Source organism: Bombus fervidus, chromosome 3 (genome assembly GCF_041682495.2).
Source record: "Bombus fervidus isolate BK054 chromosome 3, iyBomFerv1, whole genome shotgun sequence".
NCBI classification, from domain to species: Eukaryota; Metazoa; Arthropoda; class Insecta; order Hymenoptera; family Apidae; genus Bombus; species Bombus fervidus.
In genome coordinates, this window is record NC_091519.1 from 16,572,177 (window position 1) to 16,599,806 (window position 27,630).

General features: G+C 37.9%; 1 protein-coding gene across 11 annotated transcripts in view; it reads left to right on the top strand.

Annotated features, from left to right (window-relative positions):
* The window catches only part of LOC139985967 (RNA binding protein fox-1 homolog 2), a 183,954-nt gene that overhangs the window by 125,113 nt on the left and 31,211 nt on the right, over window positions 1-27,630 (top strand). For all 11 annotated transcript variants that reach the window (XR_011799533.1, XR_011799532.1, XM_072000891.1 and 8 more), the window contains one exon: window positions 10,307-10,327. Coding sequence is in view for 9 of the 11 variants with exons in the window: in XM_072000891.1 (XP_071856992.1) it covers window positions 10,307-10,327 (21 nt within the window). In the remaining 2 variants the exon portion in view is untranslated. The remainder of the gene's footprint in view (window positions 1-10,306; window positions 10,328-27,630) is intronic.

Below are 27,630 nucleotides of genomic sequence, written 5' to 3' on the forward strand. Positions count from 1 at the left end.
CGTTTCTAATCCGATCGATAGGGCACTAAGAGCTCGTCCAAGCGATTGACTTTAATCTAAACCTAATCGCGATTTCATTGCACGAGCCTGTTAAAATCGCAACTTAATCCGGATCAACAGTACCGGCCATTTGTGGACGAGATCTGTGTCGAAACATCTGTTCGTACTTGGAGAAACTTGAAGAAGTCGAGTTTCCTTCCATAGCGACGATTTCTTCCTCCTATCATATGATATTTTCTTAAACGTTGGAGATCTAACAGTTTGTAATACTAGGTCGTCCGAAAAGTTTCTTTCGTTTTATAAGGAAATAATGGATGCGCAACATTTTACATTTTATATTATTTTATCGAATTACGTATGATCCATCTTGTTCTATCAAAATAAAGATCACAACGTTCGACGGATTAGGTTTCACGTTTGTATAAAAATGCATCGTAGCAAAAGACGTGTCTGTAAGAGAAAGACACTTTTCGGACAACCTAATATTTGCGAATGGGGATATTCGATCGATTGAAAACTCGATGAGTGTCGATTAAGTGAAATTTCTAAGATGATTTCGTAATTAATGAAACAGCAATGTCTTAAATACGAGTTGAGTATTTTTGTCGGAGGTAAATTACGACGTGTTTTTCACGTTACTTCGCTTATCTTGGAAATTTATTAGAGCCAATTTAAGACCGGTGCGATGTAGATGAACTTTCGACTTAGCGAAGGATTAATTAAATCCAATGGACAGATGTGATTGATAGAGAGGATGTGTAATAACAGAAAATTGACGCTTTGTATTCGCAGGAGAAGATTGATTTGCCGAAGTGATCGAATATTACAGAAATGAAATTTATTTGCAACGTTATCGTATCAGTAATTTTTCCAAGTCGAGATAAACTCAAGTAAAGAAGAAAAATATAAAACGATGATTAGATACAAATAAACAGGACAATATACATGAAATGTATAATTATTTATGCAACTCACAGATAGTTACACACATGCAGAACATGCAATACATGAAATTAAATGGAATTAGCTATTAATTAATACAAATTTAGGTAAATACTATATTATAATTAATAATTGCTATCATCGAGCTATCAGGACACAATTATAAATAATCGACACTAAAACAACAATAACTATGATAGATTGCCAAGTATTTCCCAACGCGAAAGCCTAGTTCGAATAACCCGTATCAGACGCACCAACGTGCGATGAAAGCGTCTCTAATTATAGTCAAACTTGTTAGTCCATAATGGGTGACCGATTGACGCGCCACCATTTGAAGAAACGAGATTCGATTCGTTTGACCACGTGCAACGCGCGTGTAATGCATTTTGAAACGTTGCTTCTATCGCTCTCCGAGAAATTACGTTTGCGAAATACGCGTGTTCCCATAGATTTCTTAGAATCGAAACCGAGATACTGTCGGATAAATAAGGAGCTAGAAAGTTACTCTGTGGATTACGTAAAGTAAAATTCTCCGAAGTATCGAATTAAAAATTCCGCAAAATCAGAGCAAGCTATAGAACCGGAATTTATAATGTTTATTGAGCGATTAAATTAAAATGATAAATCAGAGATTGTAGAATTAAGCCGAAGATTATACGAAGTAAAATTATCTAACATACCGGATATGCTGGAGATTATAATATTTTTCAACGAGTGGGTCGTTATATATATAAAATTTGTTCACGAGGTTTCAAAGTTATCTGTATATTTTTAAACGGAACCCTACGTCTTTTTAGCCATCGATCGATACCTTTTTTTCATTCTCTTGTTGTTCAAGAGAATGCTTAGTTCAAGAAATATTTTAATCTTAATTCTGTAAGACTTGGCGTACGAGGGACAAATTCATAGATTTGTGTTTATCTTTCCCTCGTTTTTCATGCGGTACATTTGATAATGTTGAAATAGAAGTATCTTTTAAACTGTACATTTTCCAACACAAGTACCCACCTGTGTCCTGAGAAACTTCTTTATGCAATCGCGACTAAGGCAGATATTTACGTGATCTCGTTTAACTGAGACACCCAGTATTATACATTTTGACTTAAAGAGGACGGTATAATTGTACACAGAAAGTCAATTAGTCTACAAAGAAGGAATTTTTCTAATCCGCTAAACGATCGAACAACGAAAACAAACGACCGATTGATAACTGTTCCTCCGATCGAACCAATTCCTTTCTCGACCGCATCCCGCAATGAATTTCGCTGCAGCATTCAAATCGCGCAATTAACCACAAGCTGCAGCCACTAGGTACCACACGCGGCGCGATTAAGGCCGACGGAGAACGTTCGACGCCTTACTGGTATGCGTCCTAACACAAACGTCTCGTAACAACCGCCTCGACCGCCATTCCCACAAATTCGCCTTAGCCGTACGTCGATTCTCGTCACCCATGGAATTCCTCCAGCGATAAAGTCGATTTCAGTTCATTCCATTAACTGTGTTTCTAAAGCTTATCGAACGATTGGGACGCGGAGCGATTAATAATCCGCTTGTCGGCGTACGTGTCGCTGATAAAACGGTGAAAGCTGGATCGAACGACCGCGGCGACGTTTTATCATTTGCCGTAACGTCGATGGGGAAAATGGTTGAGCCAACCTGTGAACGTAGAGAAATTTCCCAAACCAAGCTCGGTTATGCTTGCACCATTTAACTTGTACAATTCCCTGCGCGCGGAAACTGACGGTAAATCGTGCAGGAAGTCATCATGTTCTAATTTATTAACAGAAATTACAAGGCACTGAATTCAAAATCATTCCAGACGAAGCGTTGTATAGGTACACAGAGAGGCGTTCGACCACAGTTTTCGCTATTGTATAGCGCGTTCCGGTCAGGCTGATATTTTTGTCGAATGCCGTTAATCTTAACAAAAACGTCAACGTGACGTTAACGTTTCGTATGAAATTCTTTTTCGCCCACTTGACATCGTTGGACGATGAAAATTTTCATAAATGCACGAGCATTCGCGAACAGCTGATTACGGATAGCGCGGATAAAAGACAATTTTAAAGCGAGTACAACGCGGCACAAAGCTGACGGGTTATGAAAATATTTCTCAACGTTATTACATGGCGCAGATTCTTAGAATATACGATTGCAATTTCAAAATAAAGCCTCGGAGCAACGAACGAACAGTATAATACCTAAAATACTAATCTCTGTCGATACGTTGCAATTATCTTTTTGCCTGCTGCGCTCCGTACCCTTTTTCCTTGTTCGCCCTGGAAACACGTACAAAGCTGTAACAGAGAGGCGACAGAGTGAATATTCAAGCGATCTATCATCCATGGAAAAAGCCTTTTTCCTTGACGCGAGTCTTGAAAATTTCATTCCATCGCTAAGCTTTCCTTTTTTCTTCTCTCTTTGGCTCGTGTTTCGTCATTTTGTCACGTCATCGAAGGTAAACGTTTTCGCATGAACGCGTAAATTTCGTAGCGAGACGACGCGACCTAAGGTGAAGGCTCTCGCGTCTTTACACGAGAACCGACCAAAATTAGACGCTGAGTCGTTGATGTTACGCGTATTATACAATGTGGCCCTGAAAGAGAAACGTTTATGGAAATTCGCGGCTATAGAACCGTGGCAGTGAATTTTCACTTGAGTCGAAAATATAAAACGTAATCCGTTGATATGGAAATTGCTGTTGCGAGATAACGCCGATAAAATTGCGCTTGTGGCGTTATCTGTTATTGCGGAGAAATTAGATGTCGTCCGAATTAATTAAATTCTCCCCGCTACCCTCAATGATGGGGATGGGGGGGTGGATGGTATTTGTATGTGCATAATGCGAAATGTTCACCGAACGAGCCTCGATTTAATATTGTCTTTGTTGGTTGATTGATATCATGTCCAGTTCTTCTCGGTTAATCGCTAATTTTCTCTTATTAAACAATATTCTAGAGATAATCGAATTGTCAGTTTGTATTTTCATAATAGTACATGTAATTATTTATGATGGTATATATTACAGTAATATTTTGTAGTATTACCAAATATTAAATTATTAAATGAACGAGAGCGAAAGAAATAGAAATTCGTAATTTTAGTATTTTTAGAGCACGTTCTGTATCAAATTATTTTTTGGTACGCTGTTTCATATACGTGTAAAAATACTCTCTTTTGTGGTTTTCGATCATTTTCTCTGATATGGAACATTACCTTTTTCATAAAATAAATATTCATTGTGTCTATTCAATTTATAAAATGAATAAATATTCATTTTCCTATAACGTATTCATGCATATGAAATGTATAATACAACAAATTAAATTTTTACCGTAGAAACTTCACTTTACTTTCGTACGTGATCAATTACAGCTTTTACCTTCATAGGCGATTCCATTCGAAAAGATCACGTTCGTTCTTATAAATGATCAATCGCGATCTTTATTCCTGCAGGCAAACGAAATTCCTATTACAGAGGGTTAAATGCCTTGCCATAATCGACTTCTTAGATAGCAGAAAAAGACCTTTCCGAACGCGCAGCAATTTCTTCGCATTTCACGATTCCACGAGAATTTCGTTCTCGTTATCGGTGTCATCGATTGCAAGTATCGCGGCATCGTGCGAGATTCGTGTAACGATTTTTCCCGAGGCTTTGGTACTCGATAACTTTTAATTTTCCTCCGGCGATGGGTTACCAGCGAACCGACCACCCCGTCACGTTTTTCCACGCGCTGTTTTATGGAACATTTCCCCTGGGGTGATGTCTACGTGGAATCGCAGTTTCTTTTGCTTGCTTCTCTCGCTCTCTGCTCGGTCTCTATACTTTCAAAGCGAATATTTCTAGCTGACAGACGAACCATCGTCTGCCAAAGACTGTCCTTGAATCACAGTTTAACGAAATGGCCACGATATCTCCAGGATAGAGTTTCCGGAAACTTGTCGCGAAAGAACACCGAGGTCACCCTGTTTGCCGTCAAACTTTCTCGTTCGTGGAAAACCGATATTTCAACGTTTCAAAAGCCAAACTGATCGACTACTATCTTTGTAAATTTCTCAACTTTATCACTCGGGTATAGAATTAAGATAAACTTTGGGAAGTAATTTTGTGGAAAACGTCATCGCTTCTTTTTATTTTTCCATTCATAGGATTGATCAGTGAACAGTTTATTTAACGCTAGAATTGTCGACTGTTTATTCATGAAACTTCCACCGAAGAAATAAGAACGAGAGATGTACAAACTCCACATAACGTAGGAATATTGAAGTTTTATTCGCGAATGTAAGTGAAAATATTAGCAGCTATGCGCAATAATAAAATAACAATAACTTTCAGTGTAATTTAATTTCGAACTATCTCTCGAACTGGTCCCGATCGAACTATGGGTCTTCGAAGAACATGTCTTTGTCCATAATAAATAATTGACATTTCCAAAAACGCATCACTGTAAATTTATCAAATTTTTATAAAACACTGGCCCGTCTGATGATCTATTACTCGAACAATTCCAGTATTAAATAAATAATTCCGCCTGGTACAAACGAGAAATATGGCTCAAAGTGACGAATTTATTTCTATCCATTTCCATCTCTACGGACGCTTTAAATTGCGTTGTTTTCGTCGCGGAAAAAGGTATCGCGGAAGATAAGCTGGCTTTGTTTGTCGAACGAATCTTCGATAGGAATCGACGTTTACTCGAGTATAAAAATATCGTCCTAGAAATCCAGTTTCGCCTTTGTACCTTCTTACAATCGTTCTACTTTTGTATTTTTATCGCTTGTCAATGTAATTCAATTGCATCTGTCTACTTCTCGATTCTAGGAACCAGTTCTTCTCTCATAATTCAATTTAATCGAGATTCTTGTAAATAATAAGCTTTACGCTGTACTTTAGCGTACGTCCTATTAATCTAGAACCTGTGTATGTATATTCTGCGATTCTGTGTATAAGATAGAAGCTGTGTACCGGCGGAAACAATTTTGCAAATGGAAACCGAAAGATCTCCCAACGGTAACGTCGTCGTTCGCGAATTACCAAGAACAGCCTACGACCAGAAATATCCAGTGAAGCGAAAGTTTCGCGACAGATCGAACCCTGGGATATTCGCTAGATTCGTTTCCTTTGCAAAGAAAGCCGTAGATTCTTACCTCGTATCGAGGTTACGACGAATGAGACTTTTCTGACGAATCAGTCTCTTCAAACCTTTCGGATATCGATATGCAATTCTTTTTCTTTTTTTTTTTTTTTTGCCTTGTCTACCATTGAAAATTCTTGGAATCGGACAGAGCAGGAGAGGGTCTTGATAAGTCACGTTTTATGGAAGAACAATTTTAAAATTCAATACTTGTCGATCGATTTCACGTTAAAATTATCGTTTCGTTTGATTTTTACGCTAAAATACCTGCTTTGTCATCGCCTTAAAAATTAAAAAAAAATAGTAATAACGTTGATTGGTTAATAACGATCGAATTAAGCTAACGTAACGATTAAATTAGTATTATTTATTTGATTGATAATTAAAATAATTCAAAAGGCTTGTTCCTTTGAACGACAATATAATGATAATTCTTTATTATCGATCTACGATTACAATTACAAAAATAATAACTACGTGACGGTCAACGTGTTAACCGCAGCATTACTCTGTTATTATGTCTATTAAAGCCGTTTTACCGCGCCGGAAAGACACTTTATCGCCGTGAAAAATTTACGAAGCGACCAACCGCACGAGTCTTTCTCCGAGCAATAAGAAACAGAGACAGAAGTGTTCTTTTTATACACCGTGCACGGTGTTTTCCCGGTGGCGTTTCGTCGACAGCGGGAACATTTCGTGCCGACCAGAGGAAATTTACAGTGGAATGGAACGGTGGGTGCACGTAGCCTCGCGAAAACATACCACGTAACGCCACTTTTCCCTGCTTGTACGTCGCTCGTTGTTTCCGTAATATGTTTGCACAGGCTATGTTCCCCTGTGTAATTTTAAAGAAACGGCCGTTTCGCGTTGTTCTAGAGGAAACGATACACGTTGTGGGAGACGTTGGCGGTTTCAACGCGGCTCACAGGATCGAGATCGAAATGGACGCTGAGAGAAACGCGAGAGTGCGTGCAATGGGAATCCGTGAACATACTGTTAAGATGACATAGCGACTGAACACATAGAATCGTGGTAAAATACATAGTCGCTTAACCCCGCCGCATTTTCTCTGTCACTTTTTACGTCATTTTATTTTATTTTTTTTTTTTTTTTTATATCGAAAGATACCTTAAATTGGAGCAAAATGCGATGAAATTGCTGTCGATACACAATATCTCGATTCGACTTTATGTCAAATATTTCCTTGGAATATTAGAAATTCTTTTTGTTCTTTTCAAATGAGAGTAAAATTGAAATATAAAAAATCGAGGATCGTAGAGGTGTCATAAGTATGCGGACACGTGTTGGTTTTTGAAAAAAATGTAATTTGGATAGAAAATTACTGTTAGAAAGACTCAGGTTCGTGCTATCCTTCATTGTGTCGAATATAACTCTACAATAGGAATCGAAGGTATTGGAATAAAAATATTAGCATAAATATCGAACGTACTAAAAATTGATTCTCTACGTTTCATTGACTAATAAAGGTAAATTGATTGGAATTGTGAAATTTGACGAATAACGAACGAAGCAGGGCAAGTACCCTTACATTACTTTCGAAGCTTTCGATATAAAAATACGAAGCTTTTTATCATATATAAAAAGCACATTCTACTGATTACACAGGGTCGAATATTTCCGACTGAAAATTCTTTTCAATAGAGTCAAGCGAAGTAGTTTCGAGTCGTTTCCCTTCCGACTCGAGACGGAGCTCTTTCCCGTTCGCTTTAGAGAAACATACTTTCCTTAGAAGCGATGGAACGAAACCGAGTGTGAGAATCGCTCGAATCGAGAAAGCAAACTATGCCAAGAGCATCTTCTTGATTCGAGTGCACGAGTTTAACAGCGAATACTTATATTATCTTCTTGTAGAATACAGAATGGAACGAACAATGATACTTGGAATTTGTATTCGAGATTTGCATTTAGTTAGGTCGGATAAGAGAATAGATAGAGGTAAAATCAAACTAGATCACCTTTTGCAAATGACCTTCTTCGAGGGTTTCTTTCTACGTAATTCTGTCTACCGATTGCTTAGAGAGAAAGCACACAATTATTAGCTCTGTCGAGAAAGTAAATATCAAATTTCTTAAGTTTCGAAATTTCAAAGACTAACAGTTCCAAAATTTCCAAGACAGAAAATCTCAGATGTATCAAGTTTCAAAATTTTAAAGAACCAAATATTTAAATCCTCGAAGATTCAAAATTCCACAGCTTCGAAAGTTTGTAAACGACGATATTTCAAACATTTCGCCTTTCAACGATTCTTGAAAAACTGTGACAAAAACGAAATTTTCTCCCTCGAAATACAGCATCTTTGAGCGATAACCTTCGACGCTTGTTAGTGATAACCCGCGAATATTTCTCGCGTCATCGCGCAACGATTGTTTATCAAGGAAAAAAGAATTGGGATTTAAATTAGAGGAAGATATGCAGGTAATTTTTTGTACAGTAGCTAGCGTGTCCGTAACTGAGGTGTTCGTGGGTCATCCGCGGTTGAAACATAGCTGTTCTAGACACGGGTTAAGGTTGAACGAATAATTCGCCACCTTCCGTTTCGCTTCACCGGAGATACAGCCATCTGGCACGCGATCCTACGATTCATTCTTCCGAGCGACGTCCGCTCGTCAATGATGACCATCCTGAGCTGAAATCGCGAATCATTACGTGCACGTGAATTATCGTTCCTTAATAACGAGTTTATGCCGCTTCGAAGCTTTTACACTCGTGATTTCAATCGGTTGAAGATGATTCAAGATGAAATGCTGATGGATTTATACAAAATTAAAGGTTTCTTCGGGTTTTCCTGCATCCATTATATTCTTTCTAGGTTATCTCAATCTTTGTAGGCTTTGAAAAAATCTAAAATAATTCTTGAATGCTTATCAACGTCTCTACTATGTTATACGGTCATTTCTTCAGTCAAATATTCGAAACTTTTTCAGTAGAATGTTTAACGATGAAATTTCATTTAAATCGTCGGTAAGTCGATCGATTCACAGAGAATTGATGAAATTCATCGATTAAATATAATCGTACGATATATGTATATATATACCAGCTTCCAATTTTAAAATTAAAATTCAATTTCTAAAATTCAATCGAAACCAGAATTAAGCGAAATATACTTGTAGTATTGAACGAATAAAAAATTGACGAAAATTTTCTTTATCTCTTCATGGGTTTCGAAATGAATCATTATCTACGCGGAATATAGTAAATTAAACACTCGATTCATTGAAAATCGAAAACAATTCGACGGCAATTTTTGCCCATTCGCGTCACTCGAATCTATATCGGGATTTTTGATGGATTTTTACGAACCATGGAAAAATGAGCAGGTAAATGTTCCCCGGTAACGTAAGCAACGTCGAATGAGCGCTCGTTTTTATTTGAAATTCCATTATCGGTTCGGTGAAGGGCCGATGCAATCCGAATTACAAATGCCGATCGAAATTGCCCGGTGAAATACGATGTTTCGCGTAATTTATCCCGAACCCTCTGTTCCCGCGTAACGATAAATCCTGGTTCGTTCGCGTATTCATGAAAAAGCCAGTCGTCACACGTGTAATCCACGTAGACATCCTAGTTTTATCCTAGAACGCTATCCTTTCGACTTTTGTGAAACGTCTGACAGCAAATTCAACGCGAATTTTTTCTATAGATCTATTAGAATAGAGAAATATTATAATATTGGCTAGAAACATAATACTAAAACGTTATGATGGAAACATAGTCTCTTTGTTTTTATCATACAGATAGGGAAAACCATCATCTCTGATATATAAATGGAACAATAATTTCAATGGTACGATAGAAACGTTATTAGACATAGAAAGATCGAAGCATCGCAATAATACAATAGCGAAGTATTAAAAATTAAATTTGTTATGTTAGTGTAAAAATTTCATGGTACAGGGAAGACGATAACATATGAAAAATAATTGTTTTTTTAATAATTTAAATTGTACACCCGTTTGGTTTTAATCGTATCTTTTATATATTGAATTTCTAGCGTAGAAGATTCTGTACAAAAGCGTAACGTAATGAAATAAGGATTAAGACCTTTTTCTTAAAGACCTATGGTCTGTGTCTACCTCGCCTTTAAAAATTTTCCCGGACCATCAAAACCAACACAGATATATACACCTTTTCTCCCTTTCAAACGTTTCCAAAACCAACGAATCTGCCACGCTAACGTGTGTATGTGCTTTGTGTTTCAGTATGCGTACAGTGGCCAGAGGGTAGGTGCTTCCACGACGTGCCGGAATCGGCACTGCTGAATCTCTACTTCGAGATCCGTGAGAATTGCCACGGGTTTTCCTGAAGGCGATGCCAAGAAAAAGGCAACGACAGTGATCACGGCCGAATGAAACAGAGACGTTCAACGAAACTCATCGTCGCCGAGCTACGACCGTGCTCGAAGTATCGCGACAGACAGTGAAAACCTAAAAAAAGTTTCACAATTTTCGTTTGTTTCTTCCCCAACAGCCGCCAACACACCACGACCAAGCCAACATAAAAAAAAAAAAAAAAAATCAAAAGTAGAACAAAAGAAAGACAGAAAAAGACAGCCACGAGAGTATCTAGGGAGAGACTGGTTCGCTCTCAAGGGAGAGAACAGTCTGATTATCTCCACGATTCACGATAGCTCTTTTATACTGCTACTATATTTTTTCTTATTTTTTTTTTTTTTCGATCGCATTTTTTCTCCCATAAACTTCGCTGAATAAAAATCAGCGAGCGTTGTCTCTTGAAACGTACGATTCTACGTGTCACAGAGACGAGTTAGAGGAGGGAACAAAAAACGAATCATTTAAAGTTTCATGAACGAACTTTACAAGTTTTAAGATTAGACGAGACATTTTAAGGTGAAGATAATGTAGACTCGACTCGTTCAAGACACGAAATATCGCGTGAAAACGATACTTTCTTTCGTTTTCTCGCGTCACCACAGGTCTAGCACTGACCCTTAGATGGTCCTCGCGAAAAACGGCTCCGTTTTTACCGTCCCCCCCTAAGCTCTGTCTGACCCTCTTTTTTAGGGTTCTCGATGATTCCAGCAGAACCAAGGTGGGTGTACAGACTTTATTTAACTACAACTAATTGCTCGTCGTTCAACCAGCTCGCGAACTACTGTCTTATATACTCTTACCTATCGAAGTATATATTTTATCTCACGTAAATTTTTTTCTATTTTTTTTTTCTGGTTAATTTTAATCTTTTCTGTCTTCTCACTCGTCTTCCCCCACCCTTGTGTACGAGGGAGAGCTCGTGCTCAATATACCAGGACCCCGATCCTACGTCTTTTTCTCTTACACACACATACACACACGTAAAACAAACATGGAAGTGTTTGTTGGAACGTGAAAGGAGCAGTCCGTGGTCTTTCCCCGAGCCAGCGGTAGAAAAGTTACGGGAAATCTTTAAGAAGAAGAAAAATTACGCTTGATACGAACGCCTCTCTGACATTCATTAACTCTAGTTTCCAATGTTTTCAAGATTTCTCTTGTATCCTTAGCTTTTCATTCAATTTTTTACACATCGAATCTCTTTTATATCCTTCGAACTTTTCTTCTATTGTCTTTCGAATGTTTCTTTTTAAAGAAGTCCTAATATTTTACTGCTTTCACGTTCACTACCAGGTGTAATTTTTTTTCATTATCGTCTCGAACATTAAATTTCGCATATTCTTCCGATAGATAAGTGAGAGAAAATTTGAAAATAACTACGTGAGTAGCATCTATCGGTCAGTGGTAGATCGACCCGAGACAGAGCGAGCCTCTGCCTTTCCTGGATCGACGGATCGATGATTCCTAATGGCGAAAACCGATTTCATATCTCGAAGGAAACTTGAGCGAACGTAAATACCGTAAAATACCACTAGGCTCTATCGAGCCTACGTAAGTAAGCGAAAAAGGATCGATGTTCCTCTCGAATCGGAAAGAACGATCGATCCTTGAGCTCTCGAGATTCAAGCGGCGTCCTTGACGATTTGCTTTTTTGCTCTCGCTGACGTTTCCACGCGACCATTTTTCGCGAGTTTTCGATTAGATCGTAAGGTTAGCGTTAGTCACGGAACTACAGGGTATACGAAAGTATGTATTTTTACGACATTCCAACGATCGGAGAAGCGTTTACTTGTTTTAGCGTTAGCGTAACGTTTGTACTTTAGCTGTTTCATCCGGTTTCTTTGGACATAAATCGATACAGGGTATTATTTCTAGTGATCGTAAGAGAGTTACCTTTTATAGCGTTTTCAACGTGTCTTTTTAAGGGCAAACTATTACTTTAGTAACGATACATTCCGTATATTGATTATAACGATCGTCAACGTGCTGTTTAAAGTTTCATGAATCACTTCTTAGCTTTGTATTGTTTAGGGAAAAAGAATTCGTCGACGATCTGGATGGCCTTAATGAGTTCCTAATCGTTAATAATTCAACTTTTTACATTATTCTACTTTATAACGAAGCCAACAATGATACGATAACGACGAGAGAGAAAGAAGATTTTAACGCTAGAGCTATCGGTCTTGTCACAACGAGGCATTTCAAATTTATCCTTTTACATCCATGGAAAATATGCAGGTGCCTTTGACAAATAATTATAATTATTTATAATTATATTTATTTATAATTATTATTATGACAAATAATTTTGTATTTTACTCGGACAGAAATATAATTGCCAAGCCACTTCGTTTATGTTATATCATTTTAACGAAGTATCCTCATGATGTTTAGAAATACGAAGGGACATTATACGAAAATTGTATGGCACAAAGAGGATCCACAGCATCGTAACGTGTCACGAATAATCTTTTTCTACATCAACCGTTCTCAGATTTTTTCAGAGTCACATTTACTTTTTCTAAATTGAATTGTATACTTTTTACACGCCAAGCGTTAAATATTCTCTAACTACTAAACTGTAGTGACGAAATAGAAATGGAGACCTCTCTTAAAGACAAGCCGGCTACGGTTAGATACTAACAATATACACGAAGAACGCGTAAAATACTTGAAATACACGGAAAGTGTACAAGTTACACGGGACATCTGTATAAAATATTTAGGCACACGTCGAAGACCGATAGCGTTAGCGTGGAATTCTCACGAAGGATACAGCTATAAGCCAAAGGTTTTGCGACAGAATCCCATCGATAGAACGAAGCAGCTCAGCCAGACAGTTGCAAAGTAAACTCCATTCCAGTGATCCAGAACAGTCAGATCGACCAATTCTCTTTCAGAATTCAAAGCACGTTGGCTTTCTCGCGTTCGTGACTTCAGGTGTTTCGCACCTAAGAGGGAAAACGGTATTACTCTCGAGACGAATTTCCAAACGGTGCTCGACGAATCGAAATACGCTCATGACACATTCCCATTGTAACAAATTGGAAAGGTAAAGTGGTGCATCAACGCGCGTCCCTTTCAAACGTTTCACTGTCGTCAGCTTCCATTCGAAAAATATAAAAGCATGCGCCACTTTAACGTTTCCGAGATGTCGATTCGATGGAAAAATGGTACTAGTAACCGTAGTAGTGGATGGAATCGAAGCGTAAAAAACGATCGGGAAAAAAAAAAGGGAAGAAGACATCGATGGGGTTGGAGACTATGGAGAAGCCACAATAGAGGGCACGCAACGAAGAGAGAAAAGAGAAGAGGGAAGCGACACGATAAGAAAACGGTACAATGTTATACTGGAGGAGACAGAGAATCGAATTAAACGCCGTGACGCCTCGATCGATTCGCTTCTAAGTAGTACGAGTTGACAGGACTTGCTAGTTTCGCGGAAACTTGATTTCGATGTTTCTTGCCTCGATGTGTACGAGTGTCTCGACGAGTGTTTCCAACATTGCACAGGATAAAATAATTACGACGGGATATCGGAACCTTGATAATGAATGATAAAAGAGACTGGAGATTAAACTCGTAGAAGTGTTCGCTCGTAATATCGAGCAACGTTCGTGGCAAGGATTATGATTTCAATTTAATTGTATTTATGGTAGGATGTGATTCGAAATTTAACTTTGCCATTAAAACGTTATAGTGTTATTTGAACTTTAATTTTCATACGTTGTAACGATGTACGTAATCCAAAATACTAATGTTATATGTAAGTTTTATTTATTAACGAAATTTTAGTTTCAACTTTAGTTTCATTAATAGACGTAGCATAGTGACGATATCTTTTTAATATTTGGCTCTCGACGAGTTATAATGTTTTATAGATTGCCATTAATGTTATACGCATATAAGAAGAAAGTATCAGAAGCAAGAGTGAGAATTAAAGGAAGTAGCGAGAAATATTAAAACAATTGATTCTTCGTCACCAATTAATCAGCTTTTCTCCATTTCTCTGCTCTTTTTATTGTCAAGGTTCCAATGGACAGATCACTCGTGCGGTTTAAGGAAAGAACGCAGTTAATGTTCGTCGGAAAGCGAGTGATTCAATGTGTTTTCTGGCCAGGCAATAAAGAAGGAGTTTTCTACTTTATCAAAAGTAACACCGAGAATTCTCACTGTCCATCTCGAACTTCGATTACGTGGCATGCATCGTTCGTATCCCTTGCAAAACCTTTTTATCTTTAGTTTTCATTCCCTTAGTTTGATTACAGCCTTTTCTCTCTTTCGTTTTGCTCGAACCTCGCCATTCGAGCCTCATATTCTTTTCTTTTGTCTCCTTTGATTCATCTTTATTTATCTTCTTTTATATCTCTTCCCCAGTACTTTTTGTATGTTCTGCGCTCTTCCTGTTTACCTCGTGAAACTTTCTCACAATCCTTTAATCCTTCGGGTTTCTATTTATTTTTCTTATCTCGTTTAATCGTGTTTGTTAAAACAGGGGAGAAAGATAAGAATGATTTTTTAAAACATCCACTTTATCCATCTGTGTTCAACGATCCTGGAAATTCTGTTTCCTTCGGGAAGTATATATCGATATTAATCGATGATGTTCCCAAGAGTTACAAAGTTTATGCGTATTTAAGATTCTCTTCGTTGTAGAAGCGAAGCGTTAGGTCACAAAAGCGCAAAGCAGAGTTCAAAGGAGTGCATGCAGTAGGCTTTTTTTGGTCTTGATTAGTGGCGTCTAGCTTTCAGTGAGTAACACTGCGACAAGAATCCCGAACTCGATCGTAACCCGGTAGATATTGGGATATTTATCGAGCGATAGATCTTGTACCAAAGTGTAGAAAGGGAAAACTTTAAATTCCTATTCTAAATTTGAAAAGAGAGGCTTGATTAAATTTTTAACATAAATTCGAAGAAGCAAAATCCAAAATTTGGAAAGGGAAAATCATAAATTTCTAATCTAGAGAAGAGAATTTACTAAAGAGAATTTACTTAAATTCCTATTCCAAATTTGACAAGAAGAAATTTTAGACTTTCGAAGGGGGCACCGTAAATTTGGAAAGAGGCAAAAATTGGAATTTTTAGAATTTTCCTAATTTCTTAAAAACTGTAAATATCGGGACTTGAAAATTTCCTATTTTCGTAGAAAGTTAGGAATATTGTAAAGATTGATATATTTAAAAAAAAGTATAAAACAAGGATAAAGAAAATTAAAAAATGACAATAGTGAAAAAAATACCTGTGCGCAACGAGTTTAAATGGTTCTATCGCTCGATAAAGTTCCTTTAAAGCTTGTTCGACACGCTCGACAACCGTATCCAGAAGCCCCGTCACCGTTTGCATGCCACGTGTACCACCTTTCTTCACACACGTAAAGCATTTTTAAAGGTCGTTGCAAAACCGTGTCTCTCTGCCGTGTTCTCACGTTCTCTCTGTGTCGTTCCCTGCTCTCTGTCGGCTCTTACGATTCACTTGCTACTGCGCGCCACGATCGTTGTTGCTGTACATCGTTGATGTGCACGTGCCATCCAGGAAGAAAGAGACGGACAAGGAACCAGACATCCGAAGAAACAAGCGAAACGGCGATGTCTCGTCTACGAGTTGGTAGCTTTGTGCATTGCAGAAGTCGCGGTTTTCCATGATGCTCGATACGTAGTTGTTGAATATTCGAAGCTTCCGAGATATCGAGATACCACGGCGGAAGAACATTCCAGGAAATGTATCGCGTATTAAAAAAGAATGTTCCATCTCAATTTGAAATTCTCGTGCACGATTGAACGAAATTGTGAAATTCTCAATTTACGAACTTTGCAAAATTTTCTAAATTAACGAATACTGAAAGTCTACCGATTCTGAAAATTCCTATTGACATTAAAAAATGAAGCATGGTATTTCGACATTTCGAGGTTGCTAGACTGAATCCTATTATAAATTTATCATAAACGCACAAAGCTACCCTCGAAGAGGAACTCGTTCGCTGGAACATCGAAGCTGAAAAGGCAAAAGGTCAAGAGCATTGGAAAACAGCTCGTAGGCTCGAAAGATGACTTGTGCAGGATGTCAAGAAAAATGGAGGATAACTATCGAAACTTCTCAAGCAAAGTGGACGAACAATAAGTTTCCACTAACAATAAGAGGCAATCGAGAAAATCAAAAGAGGAGAATAAAGGCAGAATCACGTAGAAAAGAGATTCCACATTGACGATGCGATATAAAGGACAAATATATGTATATATAATACACACGTATGACAATCGTGAACATGGATCAAGATGTGGTAGTAAAGAAGAAGAAGAAGAAGGAGAAAGGATGACGAACCTTCGTGAGGATCAGACGGCCACCACCTTATGTGTTCCTCCCATGGCCTGAAACGGATAGTCGAAGAGCAGCGGACGCCAAAACGCGAAGAGAAGGAAGGAGAAAGGTCGGGATTATTTCTTAGTGTCGAATGCCAAACAAATTTTTTAAACAGAAACAATATATATATATACGAGTCTCGCCTGTGCTAGCTTTTAGTCTCTAGGGTTTCCTCTGTCCGGTGGTAAAAGCATGAGGTATTCTCGTACGTAATAATTCGTATGATTTGATTAATTTTTAGCGTAACGATTACTACATTAACCCATCGCTCTGTGCCTACCTTAAACAGTCCTCGTACTCTTTGTACCAATTTCTCTGTCAAACCGATTTATTCCTTTTCTCTCCTTCCCCATCTTTACATCCAGAAAAACCTTGGCTGTTTAATTCCTATTTTTTGTACTCGATTAATCGATTAATCCGGCCGAATCGCGGCACACACCGCTCGCAAACACCACCAGTCTCTAAAAGCACTCTCTCTCGTTTTTGTTTCACCACGTATCATACATTTCTTCCTTTTTTTTTCTTTTTTTTTTTTTTTTTCTTTTCAATGTATAACCGGCTGCAAGCAAATATCTCGAGTTCATATCCCGTAACACTTACGTTTGGCGCATCAGTGCTGGCCTTTTGCGCGGAAACGTTGGATGATCATGGACACTCTGGTTTTTCTCTTTTTTTTTTTTTTTTTTTTTTGTTGTAGTAGATTGTGCCAAGTAGTTTTTGCGGGGATTTTTCCGATAGTGGACTGACTCGCAGAGAATGGAGAGTTTTTTTTTTTAGTAATTAGAATACTTTTGGGGGTGATTGATGTACAGTATACATTTTTTGGATTCTTTCTTTTTCTGTGTTGATTAACGTATAGTTTCGAGGTGGTAGTGTATATAGATAGTTAGAACGATGTTAGTCGCTTCTTATATTTAACGTAGCATGATAAATTAACCAGCGTCTGTGGGATATTTTAGAAATAGAAAATGTTGAGAGACCAAGAAAGAAATTCCAAAATTCGAAAATTAATCCTGTAAATTCTACACCTTCAATTCTTTAACGTTTTAACGATCAAATATAGAGTGTCCAAAATTCATCCATCGAATACGATAGAAACGATCGATCTGTAAGAAAAAGATCATACGATAACGTGTAGTTAAATATCTCTCAAGCCAGCACTGTTCCGTCATTACGTTCGTTGAAAATCGAGATCGAGCTACTGGTCGAATCGTTTAACCGATTGCTACGTATTAATATCGACCACTATGGTTAAACAATAGTCGTATTAACGATCACCACTTTGACGGTGTTCGTCACTGGCTCCTATACACTTATTATTAATCGACCCTCCATCGTCCTATCTTTCCTCTTACACTGTCTCATCCCACCTGTTCCATATCCATCCACGAAACCATAAAATTAACCCATCTTTCGTACTTCATACGTATATGTATATGTATATATAGCTATACATATATATATACACATACATTACATATATATATAGATTTTTCAAATTGTTACTATTACATATATATAATAATCACGGTAATGCGCCACATATTCACTGGTTGATGACTGTCTCGTTGACAAAGGCCCGTACCTTGCCTGTGGTTGTGCTTGGTTGTGGTTGGAAAGCGGTTTTGGGAGAGAATTTTTTACTTGCTTCTTTTTTTAATAATTATTACCTTTTTTAATTTGCACGTCTCATGTCGTGGCCTTGGCTTGCCTTCATATGAGATTCACCTGTGAATACATTATATATATATTATTATATATATACCGTACATATATCTATATTGAATATACGTAACGATAACGCGTATGTATTCGTTTGCACGTCATTTTATGAAACTACGTCTCAATTTATTAGAAGATAAAACTGTAATATATATATATACAGGAAAAAACAAGAACACAGGATCTTTATCTTCTTTCTCTTGTCTTACGAATCGTTTTTCAAAAGAAAATTACGACACTGTGTATACGGATACATGCGACTATACCTTATTATTATATTATAATTTCACGTGTTATGGTACGTCCGTCCTGGCAGTCGTACAGATTACTATACATATATATATATATATATTTTGCACCTACGTACACGTACGAGAGCTGAGTAGTGTGGATTGCGGAAACGATCTTAACGTTTCCTAGTGTATCTTACACGTACGTTTTTTTTTTCTTTCTTTCTTTCTCTATATTTATTTATTTTTTTCATTTAATTTTTCACTCTCTGTTTCATTTTACATATTATTTGTTCCCTTAATTTTTTAGTCTTGTTTGTTCTCTTCGTTGTTTCTTCTCGCCTTTCTCTCTTTCTATTCGCAGCTTGTTATTCGACGTCATTCGCGTTTTTAACAATTATTCGCGTTCAGATGATCTTTATTCTCTTCCTCTTCTTTTCTTTCTTTTTTTTTCGCGAACGAAGGAGAGAAAAAAACGTGAAACGAAAGGGTGAAAGAGGGAGAGACGGTAATGCAAGTTGTACTGGCTAATTGCTCGCGTTTTTGAAAGGCATCCGCGAAAAGGAACGTAACGAAGGGGGGAAGGGACAAAAAAAGCATGCCGTCTACCAGAGAACGCTTTCTTTTATTCGTTCTTGTTACTACTTTCGTTCGTTTTATTTTTCTTTTTTTTTTCATCTCTTTTCTCTTATCAGAGAACGTAACGTTATCTTCTTTTCAATTAGCGTCTCTCGCTGTGTTCTCATCCGTCCCTCTTATAACAGTAATATCCTCTCGGATTCTGACGCCGGTTTTTATTTCTTTTCTTTTTCTTCTTTTTTCTTCCGAGATGAGCTGCCATGGCGGCACGGTTTGATAATATCTTTCGTTTATACTTGTTCTTTTTTTCATACTTCCCTTTTACTTTATTTAAATTTCTTCCCTGCGTTTCAAGTTATTCTCATCTGTTTAATATTCTACTGATCGTTTATGATATATGTACTTCTCGCTATTTTCGTTATTTTCTTTTTTTTTTTTTATGTTCATTCTTTTCTTCATTCTCTTATTTTATTTTTATTTCTTTGGAACTGTTGTTATTGATTAATGTTATTGGATCGTGGCACGGTGTGTTAGTTGGCGAGAGACATGACAGTAATTTTTTGGCCGGGCGAAGGTTGCTGCATGCTCGACAAGTGCCGCCTTTGATTTAGTGGTAACTAATTAATTCTCGTATCGCATCGTTCAGACAAGACCGCCTCGGTCACGCCGCTCGCTGTTTCTTTTCTAACACGATTATTTCTATAATCGATTCCTTGACAAGCAGTCGGCTGAATTTGTCAAAGTACCATTTCCAAGTGAGCTTAGTTTCTTCGATGGCAAATTTTTCCAATATCTTTCATACGAAAATCTCGACTTTTAAAAATATCTTACACAGAGGTAGCACGTAATATGCAGAAATATATGAAATATGCAAAGTACTCGCTGTAATATCTGACAAGTCAAGAAAATCTCTGTTTACATTTCGTTTCCTTAGTTGTATCTGAATATTCGCCATTCAGTAATCGATTGTAGCAAAATCGTAAACATAAAAATCACCGAATCAAAATCGAAACAAAATAAGATTGGTTTTCTATTCAGAACGGAATAACATGCAGAGTATAGCTATCGCTGTAAAAGTCAACCAAAATTTACACACGCGAATCCATAGAAATTTCGTCCAATCGAAATCCATAGAAAATTAAAAATACGAAAATCCTTCGACACGCGAGACAAATAACTCTCGAGTTCCGGAAGACCAAAGATGCCTTCAGTGTAGTAAAAAACGCGAGCTTCGTTGCCGTTCGCGGTGTCTTTTTTTTTTTTCCAGCAGACACGAGTACATCTATACGTATACATATATTTATAACGTTCACCTTACTTACTGATTGTTTCGCCTGGCATTCACTAATTAGTCTCAGTGCGTAGCCTTAATTAGTTACCGCTGAGCGTGCAAGCACCGCCAGCAATTAGTAGTCACCCCTCGAAGGGGTGCGCTTTTTTGAAAGCTCGACAGACAATCCTCTGCTCCTTGGAACAAGCAGAAAAGGGGAAAGAGAAACGACGTTCGTATTTCCTTCTTTCTCATTACATTCTTGTTTCATTCCTTTCTTTATATTCGTCTCTTCTTATTTTATTCTATGTTGCTCTTTTTTTTTTTGTTTCACGAGAAAGAGTATTACGCTTTTAACGCGTAGACGATTCTTCGGAAGAGAAAACGTCGATTCCTTCTGTTCTTCCTTTTTGTTTCTTTCTCACGGTTTCGTTAGGTTGAATGAAAGATAACCGGGGAATCGCGTGGTCCGTGTAAACGGCGAAGGAACGGGATTATTAGCTGCAATGATGCCTCGCAGGAACAGTGTTTTTCTTTCCGGATCGATCGGAGCGCGTTGCGTTTAGTCTACGAACCGTGGGATCTTCGCGAGCTATCGAGATAAACGATGGATGTTAAAGGTAAAATAATCGTAGCGAAGTAGATAAAGTTATTCTTTGATTAATGGTAAAAGAACGTGGAGAAATAGACGGTGGGAAACCGTGGACTTTGAAAACGTGCGAAATGATCAGGTTCGAATATTTCGGAAATAGAGTTCATATAACTCGTCGTTAACTATTTTCTTTATTTTTCGTTGATTTTGTTTAGTAAATTGATCAGATTGATTTTATCTAGACGGAAAGAAAAATTCGACGAGGATAGAGTTTCAAACTTTCTGAAATAATCAGCTCAAAAAACTAATTGCCTTTCTCTCTCTCTCTCTCTCTCTCTCTCTCTCTCTCTCTCTCTCTCTCTGATGCATACATTAGCATTTTATTAATTCTATCTAGAGCGTAGGACAGAGTTTCAAAATTTATGCAACTCCAAAACATACTCGCGATAAAAAAGATTGTGTTAACGCTAGAACTACTAAGATCCATCGAAACTATTATTTTTGCAAATTACTAAAAACATACAGGCGCTTTTAACAAAATGAATACCGAATTTACAACATGCGAAATAACAACATGATTGTAATACGTCTGTCTAATCTTTTTGCAATCGAATTTTCATCATAATTCTCTTCACATAGTACATCTGGGAATATTTTTAAAAGTTGGTATCTACCGTTAACCTTATCGTATTATAAATTCCATCTACAGAGCGGACAAAGAGAAAAATCATAAAGACGATAAGATAATAAGTATTACGAGTCGTACAATAATCAGGCAACCGATATAACCAAGAACCGAGGAAAGAACAGAAAAACAATATCCTCTTCTTTGTATCGTATAATCGTACACGTGTAAGGAAACACATTATACATATTCGCAAGAACAAAGCACGGTACGTGGAGTATGGCGATCGATCGAATTAAACGCGAGAACGATATCGTTTTGTGTAGCATTCGAGCCATTGGGAACTGCTTTTATACATTTTCTCGATAGATAATCGTTCAGTAGGTAGTTCGTTTCATCCGTTATTTTTTTCCATTTGAGAAACATACGGAACATCGGTAGAGAAGCTCACTTTTTTTTTCATACTAATCTCTGCATCTACTATTTATTTTTTGCGTAATTACTCACATTGCTCGGAGTGCAGTACCTACTATGTCTATTGTACCATTCGTTTGTGTCTTTGTTTCTTTCTTTCTTTTTCTTTTTTTTTTCTTTTCTTCTTTTCTTTCCGTTCTGTTGAATGGCTTTCGTACGAAGATCATTATATGATATTATTATTATCGTTATTAATGATTATGATTGTTATTTCTGGAACGAATCGTTTCTTAGTGCATGAATTATGGATCGATGAAAGAACTGTGACGAGGCCCGGACCAGTTTTTTTTCGAAATTGCGAGTTTTTCGAATATTTATCTGTGTAGCGACATCGTTGTATACTAATTGTTATATCCAGCAGAGAATGCATTTTGTTACCGCTTCAGGAACACGTGTTGGTTGCTCGAAGAGCAACGAACTTCCGGTTTTTCGCACCTTGGAATTTAAATAGAGTTCATCCTCCTTGTCCACTGACCTCGAACGATCCAGCGTTCAAAGATGCGAAAGATTCCGAGCCTGACAACAAGATAGCCCCTGCTACTGTTTCCAAGCGTTTATCAGGCAAAGTTAACCGTTTGAAAACTCGTTGGAAAGTCGAGTCTCGATTCGATGAAATTTTCTAAGGCCGAACTAATTTGTTACCGCGTTAAACTGCGATCTCTCCTTTCCGCGAACTTCGCTTTCTTTGACACAAATTTCATTCGTTCGTCGAAGCTAAACGAGCACTTTACACCTAAACTTTTGCTCATTACCGACATCCCTTTGACGAACTTCGATTTTCGATTTCCGACAATACGCTTGATTTTAGTCGCGCGTACCTTCTAAATATTTGACAGTGATATTTAACTTTCGCAACTGCTACAGAGATATATGTTAACTCTTTCAGATTCTGAGCTGTTACAATGCAAAGTTGAAATCTATCTATCTATGTATTTATCTATTAGGCGTATAAATTAGTTTTACGTCTTTAGATTTACCGATTTTTAAGAAGCTATTTCTTTAGGCCGAATGATTTATCAGATCTACAGGAAATTTTAAAAAGTGAACAATGACACGCGGCTGTTTGTATAGCGAAACGACACGTTTCAAACTAGAGATGGTTCACGGATTAAGAAATAATTAGGTTTAAGAGATTAAGAATCCAAGCGACGAATTAATTCGTTTATTCGTTTTTGTCGGTTCATGAAAGGTTAAAATATGCTTGAAAGCAAAGGTGGCTAAAGTAAAGGAACTCGGAATCTTTCGCGATAACCCAGCCAGCATCTTTCCCTTTGAAACCATCCCTATTCGACACTGAAAACTGACCAAAAGAAGATTGGTCCAGTGATTTCTGCCGGTCGAGAGATGGACAAACCCGCTCTCCTATTCAAGAAAGATCAAAATTGCCAGGTCATCCGACGATTACCGTTAGTCGAGTCCTGAGAACGTTGACGTTACCACGCATAATTGGCAAAGAGGAGTAGCGAGTAATCTACACACACCTAATCACTGTTGCTTTACTCGTGGCTCATGCGACTGTGGTTCTCTAGTGCATTTGACTTTTCGCCCCCGGGGCTGTGTTCCGCGTCTGCCTCGATGTGTGTACTCTATTTTCGCTCTACTTCTCTTGTCACCCTTTCCATCCCCTATTCACCATTCCTTTCTCTGCTGTCACACCTTTTGCGAGTCATTGTCGCGAGTCGTAACTATTCCTTTCTATCGAGTCGTAATTACAAGATCATTTTTCTCGATTTTTTTCTTTTTTTGCTGTCGATGAGATTTTTAGGATATTAGATCGCTCTTAGGAAGTAACGAATTGAGAAATTTTTAATTAGTTTTAAATTAATTACGTTTGTTGAGGCTAGCAGTTCTCGGAATTCTTCGTATATTTTCTCTTATTTTTTTTTTCTTTTTTAGAATCGCTCTGGAATTTTTATCGCGAAAAATTCGACGAAATGTTTATGGAGGATGCAGTCTATTGAGACAAGCGATTCTTGGAAACTTCTTTGGAATTTTACTTGCAAGAGGTGTAGGGAATCTACTCATCTATATGTACAGGATACGTTTGTTAGAAGCAAAGAGTCTTGGAAAATCTCATTGGAATTTTGATCGCAGAGGATCTAGCGAAATTTACGTAAATATCCTTGATCCAAGAAAAATATCATATCGGTCGATTTTTATCGAGGAATCTTTAGATTCGTTAGATTCTTTCTATCTATATAATCTTGAAAGTGTGTTTCTATCATCTTCCATGAATCTTCAAAAATTCATCCTTCGAACGAAGAAGCAGCGGTTGTCAGAAGAAATCGAGTCGTGAATTTAATCTGTACGCGATTTTAAAGAGATCATTCAGCAGGTAATTCGGTTGATCGGCATATTCGATCTTCGCGAACGCATTAATCTCTTGGCTGCGAATTCACTTTCCTCGTCTCTAATTCAATCTCGCTTAACGATCCTCACGTGACGTTCCTTTTCTCTTGGAAATCACATTGTCATTCTGTCTCTCGAACGATTTGTCGATGGAAAACTGTAAATCAGGCAGCCAGGTGAAATCTAAAGTTTCGTCTAAGCGAGTTTCTATTCAATGTTTCAATCGTGGTAAGATCTTTCAATTTTTCACATTCCAATCTTGCATTCGTTTTAATTGAAAGAGGGATTTTTAGCGTTTCGATCCTTCCAAGACTAACGAGATCAACTAACGAGATTGAATATGTTCGAAGAATTACTTTCGAGCAAGGTAACTGAGTTGCTATAATTTTTTCGACAACGCTGAGACCTATGGAACGTTCGGAAGATGACAGAAACGATAAAAAGTATGTTGACTTTAGAAAGGTTAGGGATTCGGTCAGGAAGGAGCCAGAGAATGTTTCTCCATTGGGATCATTTGCTCTTTAAAAATCCTTTGTACGGTTAGTCGGTGATTTTGCGGCGGAAGCGTCGAGAAAGACGAATTGTTTTCTTTTCACCGTGGAATTCTTCGCTATACGGATACGTTCGCGGGAGCTTTCGAAAGAAAATTGCTACAATAGGAGAGAGAAATTCGAGTTGGTTCGCCCCTCTGTTGTATCGACTTATTGCCTTTCTTCGCGCGGAAACTCTCCAGGCAGCGAAAAAGCAGTTGATGGAACGAATTGAAGGACAAAGAGGTGAATCGTGCGCGGGCAAAGAAAAACGGATGCTGCAGAATAAACGACGGTGCGATGAAATAATATTTGGTGCTGGGATAGATGAGAAGTATTAAGAGATTAAAGGATGTAACCGTGAGACCGTGAGTAGAGTAAAATTAAACGAGAAATTGCGACGTAGCAGGCAAAGAAGCGAAAAATGGTAAAAAAGACTATCGCATAGAATTTTCAATATTTTTTAATAGAATAAAATACATAAAAACGTAAGAGGATAAAAGAAAAAATCGTATATTACAAACGGGAATATATTCTAAAGACGGGTACATCGTGAAAACGATGAGAAACCATTACACAGAATTTTTAGCATTTTATTTTCAATATAAAACCGAAAGGAAATGGAAAATTGTGTATTATTAGCCGGCAAAATGAATTTAAAAGGGAACGAAACGACGCAGCTAATGAAAAAATGTTGCACAGAATTTTCGCTATTTTTTAGTACGAAATATATATCTGTACGTGCGGGAGCAGAATTGAACGCGACAAGGAATAACAGCGAACGTGAATATAAAAAGGAAACAGAAATTTGTATTATACGTTACTGGGCAGAGTGCGAGCGAGAATTCCCTTGGGCGGAAACGCAAAGAGGGAAAGTGTATGCGAAAACGCGAGAGCCGTCTTGCAAAAATAAAAATCAAGACGTTCGTGAGAGAATCGATGGGAAAAATCGAGAGTGAAATCCAAGAGACTTCGCTCGACGAAGAGACAAACTGAAAAAAAAAAGAAAAGGACGAAGAAACCGGAAGCGTGTAGGCAGGCACGCGTAAAATCGATCAGCAGGAAAACGTAGAATGAACTTCAATCTCGAAACAAAGACACGGAATAGCGAATCTCTTAGGAACTACCCTTATAAAAAAAAAAGGAGGGAGGAAGAAAGAGAAGAGACGATCGGAGAAGGAACACGGAAGATTGAAACGAGGAGACGAAGAAGTTTCTCGAGAGGAGATGCGCGTGAGAAAAAAAAGATGTCGAGAGGGGTGAAAACAGAAAAGAAGAGGGTGGAAAGAAAAGACAGAGAAAGAGGGAGAGTGGAGAGACGTAGATCCAGGGGTGGATGCTGGCAGCGGCGTTTATTGATCGCTCGCAGCAACCCTGCCAGCACAGCCACCCCTCCTGCACCCTTTACGACCCCATCGTCGGGCCACCCTCTCCTCTCACCATTCCGAAGCTTCTGCAGCGCGCGAAAGCCTCAAAGCTGCTGCACCAGCCCTGCAGAATAGAATTCAATCGTATTAATTACTCACAGCCTCATGGACCGACGATGACTCCCGATGTACGCAAACCCCGATGCGCCAACTCCCATTGATCCGCGACGCTGCGGAGCTACGGCTTTTCATCGATTCAAGGTTACGCCAGCACACGCTCGTCGCTTCCGCACCGCATCTACGATCGTGTTGAATGATCTTTTGTGAGAAAATTTTGCGATTCTACATGGTAATGTTGGTGGATTTTTTTCTGCTTTTTTCTTTTTTTTTTGAAAATTTTCTGGAGAAACGGAGGGGATGTTAAATGGTTCGACGAAGGGATGATTTATGTTGGGCGAGGAATGGCGAGGAAATAAGAACTGTATAAATACGTGTGCGATGGTAGAGGTTGGCTATCGTTTGGACTCGTTGGTGATTCTTTGGAATTATTCGAACTGGGAATATTTGGATAATCTTCTTGGATATTCGCTTCTGCCAAGCGAATTGTATAAATATTTGTGCGATAGAAATTGGCTGAGAAGTTGGTTCGAATTTGTTGGAAATTCTTTAGGATTCGTTGAAATAGCGGTTGGTTGGGGTGTTATGAGAAATAGGAATTGCACAAATATTCGTGTGACGGTAGAAATTGCCTGTTGTTTGAATTCATTGAAAATTCTTATTCGAAATAAAGGCGATTCGAGCGTTGTGCGATGGATGGCTAAGGAATAGGAATTGTACAAATTGAACGTTCTTTCGAAATTCTCGAAATCGTTTAAATAGTTCTTCGTACTTGATAGATTTCGATGAAGGAAAAAGAAAATAAAAGATTCGCTTTAAATGATCAATTTTTACGAGCCGTATCAATACCTTAAAAACGCATATTTCATCAATTAATAAGCAACTAGAGTGAATTATCGTCCGGAAATGGATATAACCGATGAATAACAAAATGATTGATATTATTCATTATTCAAAGATACATCTTGCCACCCTACATC